Raw genomic sequence first — 22,964 nt, 5'->3', positions numbered from 1 at the left:
AGATTAAAGAGAGGTGGCTGACTTCTTGACCAGGGCTCCCAACTTTTGTGTTTAACGGCGAAATATGGAAACCTGACCTGTTGCTGCTTAGTCTTTGCTGCAGGAGCACCTTGCTGTCTGTGAGCAGCAGGAATTGCTCAGCGCTAAGGTTAAGGGAAAGAATGTAATGCCTCCAGCTCATCTCAGATACTCCAAAATCAGGAGGCTAGCCAATTTGTGTATTGATTTTAAAAGCTGATTTATTAATGGAAGCAATTGTGCTGAAGAATCTGGTTCATGCTGATGTGCAGTAGCTCTCATCTTGCTCAAATGGCCATTCTTCATTCGCCCCTCCCTGTCTCTGTATTTTCCTCCAGGCCCACACCCCCCTGTCCCCTCCCCCCCCCGCCAAGATATCTGTGCTCCTCAAATTCTGCCCTCTTGAGCATCTCTGATTATAATTGCTCAACCGTTTGCTGGCCGTGACTTCAGCTGCCTGGAACTCTCTCCAAACCTCTCCGTCTCGCTACCTCTCTTTCCTCCTTTAAGACACTCCTTAAAACCTACCTCTTTGACCAAGCTTTTGGTCACCTGCAGTAATTTCTTATGTGGCTCTGTGTCAATTTTCTTTTCTTGTAACATTCCTATGAAGCACCTTGGGATGTTTTACTACGTTAAAGGCACTATATAAATACAAGTTGTTGTGATCAGACCACCCCTCGAGCACACTGCCCATTTCTGCTCACCATGACACAAGACAAACAGACAGACAAGCCTTAGAGCAATGGGACTGATCGGAGGACAGAGTTCTGAGGAAAGTTTGGAGAAAGTTGGGCTTTACAAATGGTGACCAAGAAGAAACCTCATAGAAATGTGTCCTGATTTAGATTTCAAATGAAACACTGATTTGAGAGAGCACAGTTCCAAACCGGTGAAAGACAAGTTTAGGAATTATTTCAGGAAGTTTTTCACGCAACCTGTGATACGGAATTCTAGCTATGATGATGAAAGCAACAACCTTGGGTTCATTTAAGAAACAGTTGCATGCTGTGATAGCCTAGTCTTGGATGGATGAGCTGGGTGGGCAGTGTGCCCTACCTCCCCTGTATCTAACTTGTGATATATGAATAACCTATACTGCAAAATTGAAAACATTACACTCTTAAGTAGTGGCTAAGAGTGAGGAGGGCAAACTAAAAGCCTTTGAGACCAGAACTGTGTCTATCTTGTAATACTATATTTTTTTCTGTGGAATATAACAGGTTCAATGAAGTTATAAGGGATAAGTTGTGATTAATTTTGGAGTATTTATCATGTATCATTGTTTCTTAAATGTGCCTACAATTGAGATAATTTCTATGATTACAAGATTTCATAGTAAAAGAAGATTTCATAGTGAAAGAAGTTAAAGTTTACTTCACCTAATGATATATTGCTGTGTTTCGTTGCACAAGGAAAAAAATTGTGGTGTTTGTACATTTTGGTATTTGCTGAGCACAGGTATGGATCCTGTTTATAGCAGGACTCCAGGGATAAGGTTCAAAACCTTTCCCAAACTGTTTAGAAGGGGGAAGATTCACCTTTTGAACAAAAATGCACGTATATATGTTTCTGTAATAAACACATATTTCTATCAATACAGTATATTAAAATCCTTCATTTGGTGATGCTACCATAGTACAATGAAATCAGTGAGCAATGCTGTAATGGCATCGCCTGCTCTTACATGCTTCACAGTGGGGCTGTGATCTCGGACACACTATTACAAGAATACCTGTTGTTCTTGCTTACTCCAGGGGTGAATTGTGTACTGTCTCAACCTATTATCATAAACGCAGTTAACTGACCTCTGATTAGCGATGAGCAAGGTGACAGGACACTCTTGCGAGTGTATGCATCTCAAATCTCCATTGACATTGCTTATGGAGAATGGGGAAAACGCTGGGGTGGGCAAGCAAGTTTTGATGGGTTTTGACAGGGAGGGTAGGGGAGGGACCTTTTTTAAACATTAATAGATGAAAGAATGCGGTCAGTGTGTATGTGTGTCTCTAATGCTTTCATGTTGCTGGTTCTCTTTTTTTTGGTTCTTTGTGTCTTTCTATGTTCTTGTTTGACTTAAATAGAAACATAGAAAATAGGTGCAGGGGTAGGCCATTCGGCCCTTCGAGCCTGCACCACCATTCAATAAGATCATGGCTGATCATTCACCTCGGTACCCCTTTCCTGCTTTCTCTCCATACCCCTTGATCCCTTTAGCCTTAAGGGCCATATCTAACTCCCTCTTGAATATATCCAGTGAACTGGCATCAACAACTCTCTGCGGTAGGGAATTCCACATGTTAACAACTCTGAGTGAAGAAGTTTTTCCTCATCTCAGTCCTAAATGGCTTACCCTTTATTCTTAGACTATATCCCCTGGTTCTGGACTTCCCCAACATCGGGACCATTCTTCCTGCATCTAACCTGTCCAGTCCCGTCAGAATTTTATGTTTCTATGAGATCCCCTCTCATCCTTCTAAACTCCAGTGAATACAGGCCCAGTCGATCCAGTCTCTCCTCATGTCAGTTCTGCCATCCCAGGAATCAGTCTGGTGAACCTCCGATGCACTCCCAATAGCAAGAATGTCCTTCCTCAGATTAGGAGACCAAAACTGAACACAATATTCCAGGTGAGGCCTTACTAAGGCCCTGTACAACTGCAGTAGGACCTCCTTGCTCCTATATTCAAATCCCCGAGCTATGAAGGCCAACATACCATTTGTCGTCTTCACCGCCTGCTGTACCTGCATGCCAACTTTCAATGACTGATTTACCATGATACCCAGGTCTCGTTGCACCTCCCCTTTTCTTAATCTGCCATTCAGATAATCTGCCTTTGTGTTTTTGCCACCAAAGTGTATAACCTCACATTTATCCACATTATACTGCATCTGACATGTGTTTGCCCACTCACCTAACCTGTCCAAGTCACCCTGCAGCCTCTTAGCGTCCTCCTCACAGCTCATACCGCTACCCAGCTTAGTGTCATCTGAAAACTTGGAGATATTGCACTTAATTCCTTCATATAAATCATTGATGTATATTGTAGAGAGCTGGGGTCCCAGCACTGAGCCCTACAGCACACTGCCAGCCATTCTGAAAAGGACCCGTTTATCCCGACTCTATGCTTGTCTGCCAACCAGTTCTCTGTCCACGTCAGTATATTACCCCCAATACCATGTGCTTTAATTTTGCACACCAATCTCTTGTGTGGGACCTTGTCAAAAGCCTTTTGAAAGTCCAAATACACCACATCCATTGGTTTTCCCTTGTCGACTCTACCAGTTAAATCCTCAAAAAATTCTAGAAGATTTGTCAAGCAGAATTTCCCTTTCATAAATCCATGCTGACTTGGACCGATCCTGTCACTGCTTTCCAAATGCGCTGCTATTTCATCGTTAATAATTTATTCCAACATTTTCCCCACTACTGATGCCAGGCTAACTGGTCTATAATTACCTGTTTTCTCACACCACTTTTTAAGAAAGGAGGGAGCATCATTAGCTACCCTCCAGTCCATAGGAACTGATCCAGAGTCGATAGACTGTTGGAAAATGATCACCAATGCATCCACTATTTCTAGGGCAACTTCCTTAAGTACTCCGGGATGCAGACTATCAGGCCCCAGGGATTTATCGGCCTTCAATCCCATCAATTTCCCTAACACAATTTCCTGTCTAATAAGGATTTCCTTCAGTTCCTCCTTCTCACTAGACCCTCGGTCCCCTAGTATTTCCGGAAGGTTATTTATGTCTTCCTTCGTGAAGACAGAACCAAAGTATTTGTTTAACTGGTCCGCCATTTCTTTCTTCCCCGTTATAAATTCACCTGAATCTGATGTTTATTTTCATGAATCTTTTTCTCTCCACATATCTATAGAAGCTTTTGCAGTCAGTTTTTAGGTTCCCAGCAAGCTTCCTCTTATACTCTATTTCCCCCCTCCTAATTAAACCCTTTGTCCTCCTTTGCTGTATTATAACATTCTCCCAGTCGTCCGGTTTGCTGCTTTTTCTGGCCAATTTATATGCTTCTTCCTTAGATTTAACACTATCCTTAATTTCCCTTGTTAGCCACGGTTGAGCCACCTTCCTCATTTTATTTTTACTCCAGACAGGGATGTACAATTGTTGAAGTTCATCCATGTGATCTTTAAATGTTTGCCATTGCCTATCCACCGTCAACCCTTTTAAGTATCACTCGCCAGTCTATTCTAGCCAATTCACGTCTCATACCATCAAAGTTACCTTTCCTTAAGTTCAGGATTCTAGTCTCTGAATTAACTGTGTCATTCCCCATCTTAATAAAGAATTCTACCATATTATGGTCACTCTTCCCCAAAGGGCCTCACACCACAAGATTGCTAATTAGTCCTTTCTCATTATAGATCACCTAGTCTAGGATGGCCAGCCCTCTAGTTGGTTCTGCGACATATTGGTCTAGAAAACCATCCCTAATACACTCCAGGAAATCCTCCTCCACCGCATCGCTACCAATTTGGTTAGCCCAATCAATATGTAGATTAAAGTCACCCATGATAACTGCTGTACCTTTATTGCACACATCCCTAATTTCTTCTTTGATGCTGTTCCCAACCTCACTACTACTGTTTGGTGGTCTGTACACAACTCCCACTAACGTTTTCTGCCCTTTGGTATTCCGTAGCTCCACCCGTACCGATTCCACATCATCCAAGCTAATGTCCTTCCTTACTAATGCGTTAATTTCCTCTTTTACCAGCAACGCTACACCACCTCCTTTTCCTTTCTGTCTATCCTTCCTGAATGTTGAACACCCCTGGATGTTGAGTTCCCAGCCTCGGTCCCGGTTAAGCAACACCTCGATTTCAAAATTCTCATCCTTTTTTACAAATCCTTCCATGGCCTCGCCCCCCACCATCTCTAATCTTCTCTAGCCTCATAACTCCTCGCGATGTCTGCGCTCCTCTAATTCTGCCCCCTTGAGCATCCCTGATTATAATCACTCAACCATTGGTGGCTGTGCCTTCTGTTGCCTGGGCCCCAAGCTCGGGAACTCCCTCCCTAAACCTCTCCGCCCCTCTACCTCTTTGCTCCTTTAAGATGCTCTTTAAAACCTACCTCTTTGATCAAGCTTTTGGTCACCTGTAATTTCTTATGTGGCTCAGTGTCAATTTTATTTGATTTGTCTTGAAACGCTCCTGAAGTGCCTTGGGATCTTTTACTATGATAAAGGTGCTATATAAATACTTGTGTGTCTTTTGTTTGCCATTTTCTTTTTCCTGTTTGTTTTCTTCCTTTGCTAAATTAAAAAATATACTGACCTTTCACGGGAATAGAATGAACATTTAGGCGGAGCAACAATTGTCACTTTTGTCAAAGATTTTTCATAAAACATTAATATTTGTTTGCTGTATGATTGAGTTAATATTTGTAAATATGGATAACTTGCAATTGTTGCTTTTTAAACAATTTCTACTGTTACACTTTGATTTATATATAAATATGTTTAGAATACTTTGTTTAGTAAATGTGAGACAAAAATTGGATGGATGTGCTGCAGGATCTCCATTCTCTTGTCCCAGAAGTTGTTCCACCTTGCTGTAGAATTTGGTCTTGATGTGCTGCTGAATTCTAAGGATCCTACCCTAAGCACAATTACTGCTTTCATTTGTATTAAAAACAGAAAATGCCTGAAATCTCAGCGGGTCAGGCAACATCTGTGGAGAGAAAAACAGTTAACGCTTCAGGTCAAGGTTTCTGATGAAGGGTCATCGATCTGAAACATTAACTCTGTTTCTCTCTCACAGATACTGCCTGACCTGCTGAGTAGTTCCAGTATTTTCTGTTTTTATTTCAGATTCCAGCATCCTCAGTATTTTGCTTTTGCACTGCTTTTACTTCATGGGTTTCCTCCTCATCACTTCCCCATTGTTTGCTTTTATATTGTAATTGGTGCTATCGTGATGTGAGTAACAACATGGTATTGTTTTAAGTGTCCAGTTTGCCTTCAGTGGGAGCCTGCTCTTTCACTAGAGCTAAAGGATGTACAGTTACTGGCGCCCCACATCAAAATACATTTTTTTTTTCTTACTCATTCCTGGGATGTGGGCGTCGCTGGCAAGGCCAGCATTTATTGCCCTCGAGATTCTGCTTATCCTAAATAATGGCTATGATAACTGCAGTGAGAGGTTAATGTATTAAAGGTATTTTATTTTAACTGAGCATTTGGCTTAGTGTTGAAGTTTGAATGGGGATCAAAAGTACAGTGTTCATTAAATGCTTGACAATGCTATAACCCCCCCCCCCTCCCCAAAACGTGCAGGAAAACTCCAATGATGGCACAGATGCCCATATGTTGGATAGCTATTTGGTGCACAAGAAAAATAAATGTGCTATAAATAAAGGCAGGCTTAAACTTTATACTAGGAAGGTATAGTTGGGATTTTTGAGAGCCATCCCGAGTGTAAGCTATTTTTAAAGAATGAAAGCTGTGATTATAGTTCTTTTGTGCTACTGGTAAATTTAACACTGGATAATTTCTTTCAAATTTTGTGAATAATGTGTTGTAATGGATAAATTCTTTGATATAAATTCTGAATTCAGTTTCAGTTAATTCTCTAAAACCATGCCCACTTGCACAACTATTTTTGTACTGAATGTGGCAGCCATTTGATCATGGCCCAAAGAAAGCTTTCTCTCATGACTGTGTGCATAATTGATTGGATAGACGTATTTCCAAGTGTGGTAATCTACTTTGCAATGCACTTTTATAACCTCTTGGTCTAATTGCACATCAGTTTTTGGGCGTAAGGATAGTTGATTTGTTTTTAGATTTCTTCCATTATATTGCTGTAACCAGGTCCTTGGAGTGATTTGTGCCTTTGTTTGACTTCAGAATTTTGCTATGGACGTATACTTTGGTTCTCCACCTTCCCGAGGTAGTCTTGTTAAGATTGTGAACTCAGTAAATGAGGATCCTAGCTGCAAGCTCCTATACTTGTACACTGGCACAACTCGTTAGTAAACTTTTCCTATGAATTCTCTCATTTGTCTGGTTCCTGGACTGTCAACAATGCATCACTTGAATGTTTAATCTTAAACTGAATGGGATACAAATATTACAGAAATGCAGATGGGTGAAAATGTTTTATTTTAGTATAAATGTCTATTTAAGAGTTCTAATTGAAGGAATGTCCTCTTTCCTCACAGGGAATCTGGTGGGAGTTGGTGGGGGAGCTGGATACAGGAAGGTTTCCAATCAGTAAAAGAAAAGGTGAGACCAGAGCCTGCCTTTGTATTCGATTGTGTAACCTGATCTAAGAATTTGCAAAGATTATGCTTGGAGGCGGCAACCAGATGGTTTATGAAATCTAATCCTGATCAGAAGATAAATACAGAATGCTCTAAACTATCGGTTGGATGTAACTTTTTTTAATTGAGTCTCTCCAACTGAGAAATTTGCAGCAGGTGGCTCTGCTGTTGGCAGTGTGGCTAAAGGAAGAAAGTGAAGATCACTTTGGGAAGATACGGAATCGTGGAGAAGATGGAGCTAATTTTTCTTTTTTGAGCCGTTGATTCCACGCTGCTCTCTGAAGGCATTGACTTGTTGCTGGAGTATGGTTCTAAATGTGGCAGTTGTTCTGATTTCTTACCTAAGTGGCCGTTGTTCATGCATGCGCCTGACTGCTGAAGTTCAGTGAGTTATTTGACGCGAGGCTGGCAAAGCCAAGTCTGGCCCTGTCCTCACCCGATGTCCACGGGTGCACTTCCGGCAGGGACTGCTGGATACAAATCAGGAGGAAACCAGCAGCTTTTTAACTTGAGTTGTTGTGGCCAGTCATTGCACCTATTTAAATTGGTTTTAAAAGACCTTTTTTTTTCTCTCCAGCTTTGCACCATTAATAATGTGTCTAAACGGCAGCAAAAACTATCTCTGGACTCGAGCACAAAAATCTAGGCTGACACTACTGTTCAGTACCGAGGGGGTGCTGCACTGTCTGAGGTGTCGCTTTCGGATGAGATGTTAAATAAAGGCCCCCGTCTGCCCTCTGGATGTAAAAGATCCCATGGCACTATTTCGAAGATGATCAGGGGCTTTATCCCCGGTGTTCTGACCAATATTTATCCCTCAATCAACATCACTTTAAAAGAAAAAACAATTATCTGGTCATTATAACATTGCTGTGTATGGGAGCTTGCTGTGCGCAAATTGACTGCCATGTTTTCTACATGACGGCAGTAACTACACTTCAAAGAAAGTACTTCATTGCCTGTAAAGCGCTTTGGGATATCCGATGGTCATGAAACGCGCTATGTAAATACAAGTCTTTATTTTCTTCTTGAATAAAACCTCTTCTACCACAAATAGATCACCAACAAACAGCGTGCACAGGTTGTGCTGAAAATAAGAAGTGAATGCGAAACTATGGGCTAGAAATTGCGTAGAGCTCGTTTGGGACGATAACTTTTGCGTGAGCGCAGAAGAATTGCTGGGCGAAAAAGATTTGCAGCTAATGGGAAATTCCGCTTTAGCGCTCCAAGAGGAGGTGGAGCGCTAAATCAAGCACTATCACTTCCCATAGAGCGTTAAAGGGAGTGAGGGGCGATATCGGCAGAGGGCTGAGCAGTGTTCTGTGCGGCGCTGCCCTCTGTCCAGCCTCCTTCCTTCGCTTAAAGGGGAGGGTCAAAGCTGGGCTGACTTGAGTTTTCCTGCTGTCAGTATTGGGCCACGGTACCTGTGCTATGTTCATAGCAGCCCCAAGCACTGAGTGCAGGGCTGAGCAGTCGCGGGGTCCAAAAAAAGTTTTAAAAAAACCCACCATATTAGAGAGATAAATACATTTTGCCCTACCTGACCACCACTGCCTTTCATTAGCGCTCCCCAAGTGGCCAGCCGGGGTGACAACGTCTCCTGCAGCTGCCGTTGTTGACGTGCGGCGAATATTGCATCCAGGGCGTCACAATCTCCAGGGCGCAAGAGAGCGAGGCGGTAAGTTTAAGCGCGAGCGCTAAACCATTGGACGTTCACGGGTGTTGCTGAACTTGCTACGCCCGATTGGTAATCCCTTTGTGCCCCATTACCGCCTCCCGCAGGTGCTAATGGGAAGCCCAAAGCAGCCAATTTCTTGCCCCTGTTTTTTTTTTTTAGACAACTGAGTGTTAATTTTTGAACCTAGATGGAGAGTAATGATGGTGAAGAATGGAAAGGTTGTACTGATCGTCAAAAAAAGAGCATTTCCAAATTGGGTGTAGTGTGGTAAGAGGCAGGCTCCATGCTTCCTCTACACTCTCAACTGCTGAACCAGTATTACATTGGAGTTTCCTATGCGTGGATTGCAGTGGGTCCTGCAAACAGAAATACCAGTTCAGTTTTAATTGGTGCTGATAACGTGCAGGTTGGTGCTATGCCCCAAGCTAATTTCACATGGACACTTGGTGGGTAGATTAGATCTCCTGGGAGGACAGACGCACCAACATTAGCGTCCTCGACCAGGCCAACATTCCTAGCATGGAAGCACTGACCACAGTTGATCAGCTCTGCTGGGCAGGCCACATTTTTTGCATGCCAGACATGAGACTCCCAAACCAAGCGCTCTACTCGGAATTCCTTCATGGCAAATGAGCCAAAGGTGGGCAGAGGAAACGTTACAAGGACATCCTCAAAGCCTCCCTGATAAAGTGCAACATCCCCACCGACACCTGGCCAAAGACCGCCCTAAGTGGAGGAAGTGCATCCGGGAGGGCGCTGAGCACCTCTAGTCTCATCGCCGAGAGCATGCAGAAACCAAGCGCAGGCAGTGGAAGAAGCGTGCGGCAAACCTGTCCCACCCACCCTTTCCCACGGCTATCTGTCCCACCTGCGACGGGGACTGTGGTTCTCGTTTTGGACTGTTCAGCCACCTAAGGACTCATTTTAAGAGTGGAAGTAAGTCTTCCTCGATTCTGAGGGACTGCCTATGATGAGATTGGATTTTCATCCTAGCAATATGAGCTGCATTCAAGCTAAGCCCCTGCAGGTAACAGGCAGTATGTTAATATATAAAGACTGATTGTATTTCAAATTGTATTCCCCTCCCTCATCTCGCCAGAGGGTACTTTTAAGTATTTATCTTTTGTAATTGAGTGTATCCCTATCCAGTCAGCCTGACTGTTGGGTTTGATAAGACTCACTTCGTCAATAGATTCCATGCTCAGTGTTAAAGACGGCCCCACGATCAGCTTTGTGCTGCCACTGTTCACTCAACTCGCTGATTCTACAAATGATCTGCACATGGTAGTAGATAACATTGCAAGATTAGGAATTGTACCAACAGCTGTTAAAATGGGATGCACTGCTCCTACTTCAAAAGATTAGATACCACCTCGGCATGATCTGAAACATATGACTTAGTTGTATGATATGTTGTTGCAATACCATAGTCATCAAGTGCTGGCAATGGAATCATGCCAAAACATCCCAGAGAATGATTCTCATCTTAGGCTGGTTTAGCAAGGGATTGAGTGGAGCAGATTGCTTCTGTACAGCGAGGAAAGCAAAATTGGAAGACAAATCAACCTGAATTGCTTTTCCATGTCTTCGAATGTTCAGAGTATCATTAACAGGTAATAGGTGCAAGGTAACCGCTTGTCTTGAGAATGGTAAATGATATTCATGGAGCAATTTAAAAGAGGGATGAAAGAAACTAAAGGAGAGGATTACTTTTTAATCGAAGAAAGCGTTACAGAATATAATACTGTTGATGTCACCTTCCTCCCGACAGTCTACTGAAGCGTTGGAGTTTATGAAACGGGATCTTGCAGAGTTTTCACATGTGGTGCAACATGATACAGCTTGTACAATTGCTGCCACCGCTAATGCGGTGAAGGAAAAGCTGAGTGTGAGTATAGAACTGCATTACTTCAATATACGGTTCACTCCAGTTAAAACATTTAATGTAAGCATAATACTGGTGCAGTCATAGCATTCTAGTGTACAATATCATCTTCTCACACCCATCAGAGCTCCTGATGAAGATTTACAATTGCTTGGTTCGCGTTGCTGATGCATGGCATTTTCTATAAATTTTGCCGACATAAATATGTTTCAAACCTAATTTATTGCTGACCAGCACTTTGGGATGGTATGAGGATGTGACTGTGCACGATGTGAATACAAGTTATTGATGATTGAGTGTTTCAGTGCATAACTCACCTGAGGATGGTAGCACACCAGATACGAGCATTCCTTTGTTCCAGTCGTGCTTCGTAGCTGAAGATTGTTAGTGTGAAGAGAAATGTTAACCCTTGCATCGACTGTGCTCTGGTTTGGAATGGATCAGCATCTCCACAGTTGCTGTTAATCGGGTTTCACCAGGGGCAATAATTTGCCTCGCGTGCCGAGAGATGCTTCTTCAGAGGCTGCCGTCAAGAAGGCAAGGACGGTCAAGATTATGAAAGTCAGTTGAGACACGGATTTCAACCGATGATTCTTCATTCCAAGGCCAATATTCCAGCCACCTATCAGGATTCCCTTCCTGGATAATTTACAAGAATGTCTGTTACCTTACGTAAACATGAGGCCATCCAAAACTTGGTGCAAGTTAGGACACGGGCAGCTAAGTCCTGTTCACCCATCACCCCTGTGCTCGCTGACCAACATTGTCTCCCAATTAAGCAAGGCCTAGATTTTAAAATTCTCATCCTTGTTTTCAAATCCCTCTACAGCCTCGCTCCTCCCTCTCTCTGTAATCTCCTCCAGCCCCATTATCCTCCAAGATATCTGCACTCCTCTAATTCTGCTCTCTTGAGCATCCCTGATGTTAATCACTGCACCATTGGTGGCTGTGCATTCAGCTGCCAAGGCCCCAAGCTCTGGAATTCCCTTCCATAAACCTCTTGCCTCTTTACCTCTCTTTCCTCCTTTAAGCCGATGCTGACAACCTACCTTGGACTAAGCTTTTTGTCGCATGCCCTAATTTCTCCTTGTATGGCTTGGTATCAAATTTTGACAACACTCCTGTGAAGTGCCATGGACCGTTTTAACTATGTTAAAGGTGCTTATATAAATACAAGTTGTTTTAAGATTATTTAACATTTAATCTTTTATATGCATGGTTATGCAGTTTTGACAACTTTGTCACTGAGCCCTGTACTCAAACCCAAGATGTTCCTAACATTCTTTGGGGGCAATTCTATGTAGGACTAAAAGGCAATAGATTTGTAGAGTAAACATTGTGGCAGTGAAAGATAATTGTGCCCATCAGAAAATTGTAGGGATAAGTTCTTAAGTCCCTTAATTCTTTATGCAGTACAGATCAGAATATAATACCTTTCATCAGATTGCTTTGAATAACATTGCAGTATTTTTTTTCCAGCCAATTCCCAGTAGTATCTCATAGCATTCAATCAGTGCGACTTCAGTGTCTCTGAACTCCCATTGGCATTCTATTCACACTGCAATGCAAGGAGTTATATAAATTGCACAGTGTGAGATTACAAGATAGCAATCGCCTCACATAATCTGAGGATAAAGCTTGGGTAATTTTGTAATTGTCACTTCAAGGCCTGGCCTCTAATCGGGGGTGAAAAAAACAAGCATTAAAAACCAGTGTTGTGTTGCGGGGGTTGCCACATGTGACGTTAGAGGGCACACATTGTTTCAGTATATTCATTGTATGAAGTATTAAAACATAAGCGCCTTTCTTTGACATTTTTGTTCGTAGGCAGAAACCTCTACAGGAGCAGGGCAGCAAGTCAAAAAGGGCTTATCAAACATTCTGGGAGTCCTCTCGGACACGTTTGCTCCTCCGCCAGACAAAACTATTGATTGTGATGTTATAACACTGGTTGCAACGCCATCTGGTACTACAGAACTCTATGACAGTACTAAGGTATGTGGAGCAATTTGCAGCGCACTTCTAGCCTTTAAGAAGCTACTTGGTTTAGCACTTTTAGGTTAGAGTACTCTTGTGTTACTTTCATGGTGAATCAAAACACTTGACTAAATACTGTCAGTTTAAGGAATTGGATTGTTACCAGGATAGGTCTGTACTACAGCAGTTTCAGCACTCATTCTTTGCTAGTCTATAATGAGCATTATCCAACTTGCAAAGTTCATGGGCAGGGGTTTCTGCTGGGTTCCGCTGGTTTTGTCAGTGCAATTTGCCCGAAATTGGCCAAACCACAGCAAGGATCACGGAATTTTAAGTGCAAGTTAGGTCCAGCACACAGTGTTTCTGCGATCTTCTGCGCTAGTTTAAAAAAAAAACATTGAGCTTCAAGCCGGACACAAAACTGAATTAATCGCCATTGAGTGTTTCCGCTAAGTGCGGGCCTTCGAGGAGGCTCTTCAAATTGAGCTTTTTTGGTGTAAGGGCACGTTTTAAAAACATCTAAATATTTTTAAAATTTTACTAAAAGTAACTGCTGTACCCCAATGTAACTAGTAAATGGTTCTGGATTGTTTTTTTAAGTCATTTTCAGGTATTTAAAATCTAGTTACTCACAGGACTATACACGATGTTTAGAATGCTTATTTTTTGTGATAAACCATTTTCTGCTGTATTAATAAAACTACACCAAGTTACCACTCTGAAATATATCCAGGAATATATTTTAATGGAAATTTTAATGCTGCCCGATTGTACTGGTTCATGGCAAATTTTGAGTGGAAACTTGAGAGAAACAAAAAACAGTTCTGTAATGTGCAATTTTGAGCACAATCCCGGATTGTCGATTGCACCCAAAGCGAAAACTCTTGGCTTATATTTTATTGAACTGTGCAGGTCTGACTGTTAACCGAAGATTATTGGGAGTCAGATTTTTATACCAGTCAGAAACCCATTGAAGAAAGCAGGAGGCCAGCCACCTCGTGGGATTTTTTAAAATTATCATTTCTAAAGCAGTTTTTTTTTTAAGCTGAGGGCTTAAGATAGAGTTTATGTTTGGACCTGACCTGTAATTTTAATTGCGGCAGCAATGTGTGGTTCTGAACATAGTGATGCAAACTAATTCTGTTGGTTTATGAATATTGGGGTATTTTCCTCCATTTCCACAATTTGTATGATGTACCCTGTATTTGATTTTGGGTGCATTGAAAAGTATAGAGTGTTGCAGGATTATTAATTATTACTAATGTTTTTATATCATACACTTCTCATGACCACATTGCAACAAAGCCAGGGGAATAGATATGATACACAAATGTAGAAGCAGTTGCTGAATAATTGCTTAGCTGAAAAAATTTGTATGCTTAAATCATTTTCTTCCATCTTGGGCTAAAAAGTCTGTTTTGTATGTTCATTATTTCAACTATGAACCCTGCCCCCAAGGAAATTCTGGCACAGCAACACAGGGCTCAAAAAGCTATGACTACTTTCTATTTTATAGCAGAGAATAAAATGTTTAAATAATAATACATGTTGTAAAATACAGCTTTGAGCTCCTTAAGTATGTTATCATCGTCATAGATTGATATTACACCATATACCCATGATATAATTTTAGCAGCACATAGACAACCACCTAAATGTTGATGAAGCAATGGTATGCGTGTCCAGCTTTTCCAACATCATAGCATTTGTGTAAAGTAACTATTGCAATCTTTTTTCTGTTGGTTGGAAGCTGTGCCAAAATTTCTCTCTTTAGTAGAAGTTTACGGCACAGAAGGAGGCCATTCGGCCCATCGTGTCTGTGCCGATCGAAAAAGAGCTATCCAGCCTAATCCTACTTTCCAGCTCTTGATCCATAGCCCTGTAGGTTCTGGCACTTCAAGTGCATATCCAATATATGTTAATACAAATATAAATAAGCAGTAGTAGTTACTCAAAATTACTTGAATTGTATTTGGAAGGCTTAACCCTATGAGAGCAATACCATTTACATCAAGATAAAACTTGATAAGATATTTAAACTCATTTAGAGACCGAGTGAAAACAATGTTATTTCTCTTCTCTGTTGCATATACATATATCATCTTGCGTCCATCACACCTTCAAACCACTGTGCTACTGACTGATTTCAATTCTCGAGTAAATAACCAAGTGTATTGGTTTTCAGGCTCGTCTTTACAGTCTACAGGCTGATCCGGCAACGTACTGTAATGAGCCAGATGGTAAGAAACTTAATGGAATCTCAATCTTTTTGATAATCGTTCCTCATTTACAAGCTATGTACTGTTGAGTTTTGACCTAATGTGTGGGCTCTCTGGATTTGAGTCTGCTGAGTTTAATCTAATAAGTAGTAGGTTTTAAAGAGACTAATTTGAGAGGATTGAGTGAGAAATACAGGGCCAGAAAAGATTGCGGTCCATCTGGCCAGTCCCAGAAGGTATATCGCCTACTTCCTCAAATATCCATTCAGATCGCTTAATTCTTTCCACACCATCTGCTTCCCAAGGCAGTCTAGTCCACATATTCACCCTGCTCTTTGTAAAGTAACTCAATTTACATTGTCTGAGTACCTTCTCTCTTCTAAGCTCGAGTTTATATCCCCCTGGTTCTAGTGTTTGTAACAATTGGAATCATATCAGGAAACAATTTATCTATTCCCTTAACAATTTCAAATGATTGAATGACATTTCCCTGATAATTCTCTTCTTAATGGCAATTACAGATTGTCAACCTCTCCTCATAGCTTAGGTATCAGTTTGGTTGTTCTTTGCCTACAATGCTGGATATCTTTTCTGTGGTACAGGGGCTAAATCTGTATGCAGTACTCCGAGGTGTGGCTATTCCAGTCCCTTGTACAGGCACTTGTCGTCTGAGTTTTGTACTCTATGCATTTGGCTATACATTTTAGTCCTAAGCTATGGAGACCGTAATAATTAAATGTCCATATTTTTCACACAACTGAGAACATTGCAAGTCTCACTGCTGTAACGCTAATGAGTTGCACTTCTGTGAAAATGCAGTTTATTTCAGTGAAGTCAGAGAACATTAGAATGGCGCTTTAATATTTTGTTGGTGAATTTGTTATTAGAAAAACAGAACACTTATACTTTCGCCGTCAGATGTCAGCATCAAATCCGATCGGGTATAATGCAGGATAGATGTCAAGACTCCCTCTACATCAATCTTAGAACAATGCCAAAGCAAATTTCCCTTTTCCCACACCTTATTGTCAGTGATATTGGCAGTTTTGTGTTTACTGGAATGTATTTCACTTAAGACTCTTGCAGTCAGTAGAGAAGACAAACTTCTTTCATCCCATCTCTCTGGATCCAGGGATCGCATGCTAACCCACTAACTACTACTTTGCCCAATCCCCATGTTGGGGACCTTCAGGTGAAATTAATTTGGCAATATAAAACCGGTTTCATTTAAAAAGCTATCCTATCGTAATGTAATTTGGTAGACCCATTTGGAGAAGCAGTAAGAATAAGCAGTGAATGAAATGGAAGAGTTATGCTATTATAATAGATTATGTCTTTCATAGGAATGTATAATTCAGGTTGCAGGTAATATTCTAATGGACTCTGTTTCTGTTTCTCTGCAGGTCCCCTGGAGCTCTATGATGAGTGGGTTGCTGATTTTAATCTTGAAGATCAGAAAGGGGAAATCTCAGGCCTGTTGGTGAACAGTCCTTCTGTTCGCGCGCTTTACACAAAGATGGTGCGTGCTGTGTCAACCATGCTGCTTATTATTGCTGATTCTCCAACTGAGACTCCTCGATCAATCCCAATCCCATCAAGTGATGGGCTGGTTTGTGTTGTGGGGCCACTTCAATGTGAAACTGGTTTGGTCTCGCTAAACTCATTTCACTTCAGCAGCCATAACATGGGGATTGCCATGACTCCTATGAGAGGTTTTAATTATTAGTCTTGATACCCAACATTTTTATGTTGAGGTTATCCACTTTGGCAGAAAAAATAGAAAAGCAAATTATAATTTAAATGGAGAAAAAGTGCTGCAGTACAGAGGGACCTGGGGGTCCTTGTGCATGAAACACAAACGGTTAGTATGCAGGTACAGCATGTAATCAGGAAGGCAAATGGAATGTTGGCCTTTATTGCAAGGGGGATAGAGTATAAAACTAGAGAAGTCCTGCTACAACTGTACAGGGTATTGGTGAGACCACACCTAGAGTACTGTGTACAGTTTTGGTCTCCGTATTTAAGGAAGGATTGGAGGCTGTTCAGAGAAGGTTCACTAGGTTGATTCCGGAGGTGTTCTCCTGCTTCTATTTCTTGTGTTCAGTTTTAAACTTTGTAAATATGCACTATAGTTGAGGAAACTGGGGACATGTCTGTTGTAGTTGCTAAGAACATAAATAGGAGCAGGAGTAGACCATTTGGCCCCTCGAGCCTGCTCTGCTGTTCAATAAGATCATGGCTGATCATCTACCTCATTTCCACTTTCCTGCCCGCTCCCCATAACCATTAACTCCCTTATCGTTCAAAAATCTGTCTAACTCCACCTTGAATATATTCAATGGCCAGCCTTCACAGCTCTCTGGGGTAGAGAATTCCAAAGGTTTACAACCCTGTGAGAAGAAATTCTTCCTTCATTTCCGTTTTAAATGGGCGGCCCCTTATTCTGAAACTATGCCCCCATGAGTAGAAACAACCTATCTACATCTAGCCTGTCCAGCCCCCTCAGAATCTTAACCGTTTCAATAAGATCACCTCTCATTCAGTCAATGAGTACAGGACCAACCTATTCAACCTTTCTTCATAAGACAACCCCTTCATTGCAGGGATAAACCTCGTGAACCTTCTCTGAAGATTTCATGTATGGTAACAGGACCTGGGATTGTTTTCCTCATGGAATGGCACAATGCATTGATGTACCAATATGATGTAGCATGGAATGGTATGATTTAGTGCATTTTTCCCTGAAGCAAGGTAAGTTCCCAATTTCCACCTTGATGGAGGGAAGCACTTTTTTTATGGGCTGTAAAAATTGAAGACCAGATGTCTTGTATTAATCGTAGTCGACAGCTCGGATGACCATGAATAAGCCCCGGGAGCACATTTACATGCCTGCTATACTGTCTCACACAGCTCTGAATGGGGCTAGAAAAAATAATTCAAGAAAAGGAATCGATAAATCCTTCAATTTGCAAAATGCTTCATGATTTATTATTTGCATTCATCGATTTAAAGGTTGCATGCTTTCGCTATGGAACAGAAACTCCTATTATTTTCCCAAAACAGGTACCAGCAGCAGTGTCACATTCAGAATTTTGGCATCGATACTTTTATAAACTGTATCAGCTGGAACAGGTGGGTCATTACTGATAATCCAATAATGATGGCAGTGCACTTTTATTGCACTGTTTTAATGGTTAGGTTTGTGTTTGGTCAGCTGAGCAGGTGCAGAAGTTTAGACTAGAATGGAAATAGGTGCTGAATTATTCTTGTTAATATAAACTGTCTTGTTAAAATACTTCACACCCAGTAATAGGTACTTAATAATTCTAATCTCCATTTTACAGGCTTTACTCATTGTTTGAAACATTAATATTGCAACATTTTCACTTGTGAAAAAATACAATTTCTGTGATTCACCAGTGGAACTGTAATCAATATAAACAGACAATGCTGGAAATACTCAGCAGGCCAGGCAGCATCTGTGGAGAGATAAACAGAATTAATGTTTCAGGTCGATGACCCTTCGTCAGAACCGTTCTGACGAAGGGTCACTGACCTGAAACATTAACTATTTCTCTTTCCACAGATTCTGCCTGACCTGCTGAGTATTTCCAGTTTTTTTCAGTTTATATTTCAGGTTTCCAGCATCCGCAGTATCTTCTGTAAATAATAAATAATACATTTTCTTGCAATGAATTCTTATAATGGTGTGCACAGGAAGTGATTTAACTAAAACTGTTAGAAAATTAAATTATAACAAAATGTTGTAATCAGAAAAGTTGCTTCACTTGCGCTTTAGTATTCCCAACTTCTGGTGAATAGGTTGAAGTGGCGATTGAGCTTGCGAGTGTATTTTGAGCTAGATAGGCACATCGAGTTTCATTATCATATGCAACAACAGTTTGTAGGTTTTGGTTCTCCTTCACCCCATCCTCCACAATATCTCTTTCTTTGACTTGGCTTCCATTTTTTTGTGGGTTGGGTAGAGTTATTAAAGGAAGCACTTGAGTATGATCCTGTGCAATGACCGGTTTTGACTGAGGAGAGCAAAGTACAGTAATGCTCGACAGGGACACTCCAAATTTGGCAATTGATGACTAGATCATTACGCTCCAGGTATGTTCATATTTGAGCTTCTCTGATTTGAAGATGGCTACAGGCAAGGGAGTACTTAAGTAGATTAACAGTAGCTGAGGTGTGATGGGCGAAAGGTGAGGGACTTGGAAATTCAAGAGATGTGAAGCAGGGTTCGGAAATTAATGTTTGTTTCATACCTGTACTTGTACCAACTTGCTTGCAGTCAAAATTGGAGATGTACACCAGAACTGGGCACATTACTGTTTTATTGTGCATATAAAGATCATTGCCAAAATATAAAATCATTTATTCTTTCAAACTTGATCATTACATTTAACTAGTTTCTGATCTCAGAAATGAGAATAAGATTATTAAGTTAATATTCAATATCCGGTCCTGTTAAATTTTGCATGGTAGTATAATTTCCAGTGGTGTTTGGAGCACATGCTTACTGTCAATGTGCCTTACAGGAGGAAAGCAGGAGGATAGCATTGAAACAGAGAGCAGAACAGACTTCTCATTCAGAGGAGCTTAGGTGGGAAGAGGAAGAGGGTAAGGACATTTTTGTGAATTACTATGTGTGCAAGTTGGAGGTTAAACAGAAAAGTGAATTGCATTTGCTAAAACTTTTTTGCAAATGTACGCTGTGTTGCAAGAATAGATTTAAAAAAAAAAAAGAATATCTGGAAAATAAAACATTGATATTCCACTAAAATATTAGCCTGTGATGTTACTCTTGATCATTTGCTCACATTGTATGCATGGTAAAAATGGCAAGCCTTGCACAACCGGTTTAAAATTAGCATAGAAACATAAACTAGGTGCAGGAGTAGGCCATTCGACCCTTCGAGCCTGCACCACCATTCAATATGATCATGGCTGATAATGCAACTTCAGTACCCCATTCCTGCTTTCTCTCCATACCCCTTGATCCCTTTAGCCGTAAGGGCCACATCTAACCCTTTTGAATATATCTAACGAACTGGCCTCAACAACTTTCTGTGGTAGAGAATTCCACAGGTTCACCACTCTGAGTGAAGAAGTTTCTCCTCATCTCGGTCCTAAATGGCTTACCCCTTATCCTTAGACTGTGACCCCTGGTTCTGAACTTCCCCAACATCGGGAACATTCTTCCTGCATCTAACCTGTCCAATCCCATCAGAATTTTATGTTTCTATGAGATCCCCCCCTCATTCTTCTAAATTCCAGTGAATATAAGCCAAGTTGATCCAGTCTTTCTTGATATGTCAGTCCCGCCATCCCGGGAATCAATCTGGTGAAGCTTCGCTGCACTCCCTCAATAGCAAGAATGTCCTTCCTCAAGTTAGGAGACCAAAACTGAACACACTGTTCAAGGTGTGGCCTCACCAAGGCCCTGAACAACTGCAATAAGACTTCCCTGCTTCTATAATCAAATCTTCTCGCTATGAAGTCCAACATGCCATTTGCTGCCTTCACCGCCTGCTGTACCTGCATGCCAACGTTCAATGACTGATGTACCATGACACCCAAGTCTCGTTGCACCTCCCCTTTTCCTAATCTGTCGCCATTCTGATAGTATTCTGCCTTCCTGTTTTTGCCACCAAAGTGGATAACCACAAATTTATCTACATTATACTGCATCTGCCATGATTTGCCCACTCACCTAACCTGTCCAAGTCACCCTGCAGCTTCTTAGCATCCTCCTCACAGCTCACACTGCCACCCAGCTTAATCTGCAAACTTGGAGATATTGCATTAATTCCTTTGTCTAAATCATTAATGTATATTGTAAATAGCTGGGGTCCCAGCACTGAACCTTGTGGTACCCCACTAGTCACTGCCTGTCATTCTGAAAAGGACCCGTTTATTCCTATTCTTTGGCATATTCTATTCAAGATCTCCTCTAATAAGATGTGTACAGAATGTATTTAATAGGTTATGTAAAATGTAATAAATGTTAAGATGCTGCATGGGTAGAGAACATTGAGTTGGAACAAACTGATTTTATATCATGGAAGTGGGCTTGGAATAAGAACACAAGAATTAGGAGTAGGCCCCTCGAATTTGCTCCGCCATTCAATAAGATCATGGCTGAACTTCTATCTCAACTCCACTTTCCTGCACTGTCCCCATATCTATTGATTCCCTTAATATCCAAAAATCTATCTCTGTCTTCAATATACTCAAAAGACTGAGCCACCACAGCCCTCTCGGGTAGAGAATTCCAAAGATTCACCACCCTCCGAGTGAAGAAATTTCTGCTCCTCTCAGTCCTAAATGGCTGACCCTTTGGCCCCAAGTTTCCACATGATTTGCTCCTGATTTTTAGGAGCAACTGGTGGAGAACGGAGTATCTTAGAAATCGGAATTCTCCACATTTAAGTTTTCTGCAGTTCTAGTCAGGTAAAAGTTTCACTTTTGAACAGAATTTTTTTTTCAAAAGGGGGCGTGTCCGGCCACTGACGCCTGATTTGAAAGTTTCCACAGTGAAAACGTACTCCAAACTAACTTAGAATGGAGCAAGTGAAGATTTTTGTACGCTTGAAAAAACCTTGTCTACACATTAAAAAATCAGGCACAGGTTACAAATTAGGCGTCGGGAACGAGGTGGGGGCTGGGGGAGGGAAGTCATTAAATTCTACAATAAATCTGTAGTTATACTTGTACAAATATTATACAAATAAATCCAACCTGAATAAAAATTTATAAGCAAAGAAAAGATTAAATAAACCATGTTCCTACCTGTGTGAAAGTGCTTCAGGCAGGCCTTTCAGGCAGCGGTTTGCCGTCGGGCCCGACGGACGGCAGGGGGAGAAAGCTGCAAGAAGCCTCAGTGCTGATCATGGAAGGGCAATGTGGTTTTATTAAAAAATGTTAAAAATTGAACAGCTACAAAGAATTTGAATAGTCTCAAACAAGTGCATGTGTCCCGGTTATCACAGTCTATCTTTAATTACAGAATGAGTGGTGGAGATTGAAACGGTAACGAGTTGTAAAGGCTGAATTAAAATGCACAGTTGCTGCAGTAACACTGGTTAAAGAGCCAACATTAATTCAGCAGGTGATTTATTCAGCAGTGCTGCTAAAAGCACTCCCTCGCACACAGAAATATCAAGAAAATTAAAATGCAAGCCTTTGCAAGGGTTCGATAAACAAATTTTCACTTTTTCTGCAGTACTTTTAAAATGGCCGAGTGTTCGCGCACGCGCAGGGTTGCCGGCACCAAAAAAACTAATTTAAATTGTACCCGCCCCCTCCTACTTACAAAATCGGTGCGAGTGGTAGGCTCCGCCCCCTGTGCGCCACGCCAAGCAGACAGAATACCGCGTTTTTTTTCAGGCGCCGTTTTTGGCGCGAAAAACAGGCGCCCAGCTCTGGCGGGCGCCTTTTTCGCCGTGTGTGAAAACTTGGGGCCTTTATTCTGAGACTGACCCCTGGTTCGATTTCCCAGCCAGAGGAAACATCCTCCCTGCATCTGCCCTGTCAAGCCCTGAGAGACTTTTGTATGTTTCAATCCCCCCCACCCCAGGAATCAGTCTGGTGAACATTTGTTGCATTCCCTCTATGGCAAGTTCATTTAACATGAGCACAGCAGCAAACATTAATATCATATTAAAATTATAAGTACTCATAATTTCAACGCAAATGTAGAATGCTTTCTGGACCTGTCCTGACAGGGTATTTTGAAGCTGTAATTAAAGAGTTAAAAGCAAAACACACTGAATTAATAGGGGGAAGTGTTGATTTAATTGTTAAATGAGCCTAGAATTTTACAGAAACTAAAAAAATAAACAGAAAACTCCACCTGAAATGAAGAAATTCTTCACTCTATTAACCCT

The 22,964-nt window shown here is 41.4% G+C and overlaps 1 protein-coding gene across 8 annotated transcripts in view; it reads left to right on the top strand.

The window, feature by feature from the left end:
- bsdc1 (BSD domain containing 1) overlaps positions 1-22,964 on the top strand; it is a 44,330-nt gene that overhangs the window by 5,120 nt on the left and 16,246 nt on the right. For 7 of the 8 annotated variants that reach the window (XM_070898874.1, XM_070898876.1, XM_070898872.1 and 4 more), the window contains 7 exons: positions 7,206-7,269; positions 10,757-10,873; positions 12,698-12,865; positions 15,033-15,087; positions 16,470-16,585; positions 18,130-18,198; positions 19,614-19,695. In XM_070898874.1, the coding sequence (XP_070754975.1) occupies positions 7,206-7,269; positions 10,757-10,873; positions 12,698-12,865; positions 15,033-15,087; positions 16,470-16,585; positions 18,130-18,198; positions 19,614-19,695 (671 nt within the window). Of the gene's footprint in view, positions 1-6,891; positions 7,013-7,205; positions 7,270-10,756; positions 10,874-12,697; positions 12,866-15,032; positions 15,088-16,469; positions 16,586-18,129; positions 18,199-19,613; positions 19,696-22,964 lie in introns of all 8 variants that reach the window. The other variant, XM_070898878.1, reaches the window with a different exon arrangement.

Source organism: Pristiophorus japonicus, chromosome 14, assembly GCF_044704955.1.
Source record: "Pristiophorus japonicus isolate sPriJap1 chromosome 14, sPriJap1.hap1, whole genome shotgun sequence".
Lineage (NCBI taxonomy): Eukaryota > Metazoa > Chordata > Chondrichthyes > Pristiophoridae > Pristiophorus > Pristiophorus japonicus.
The sequence above is the reverse complement of the archived record's forward strand: the minus strand, read 5'-3'. Positions and strand labels throughout refer to the sequence as shown.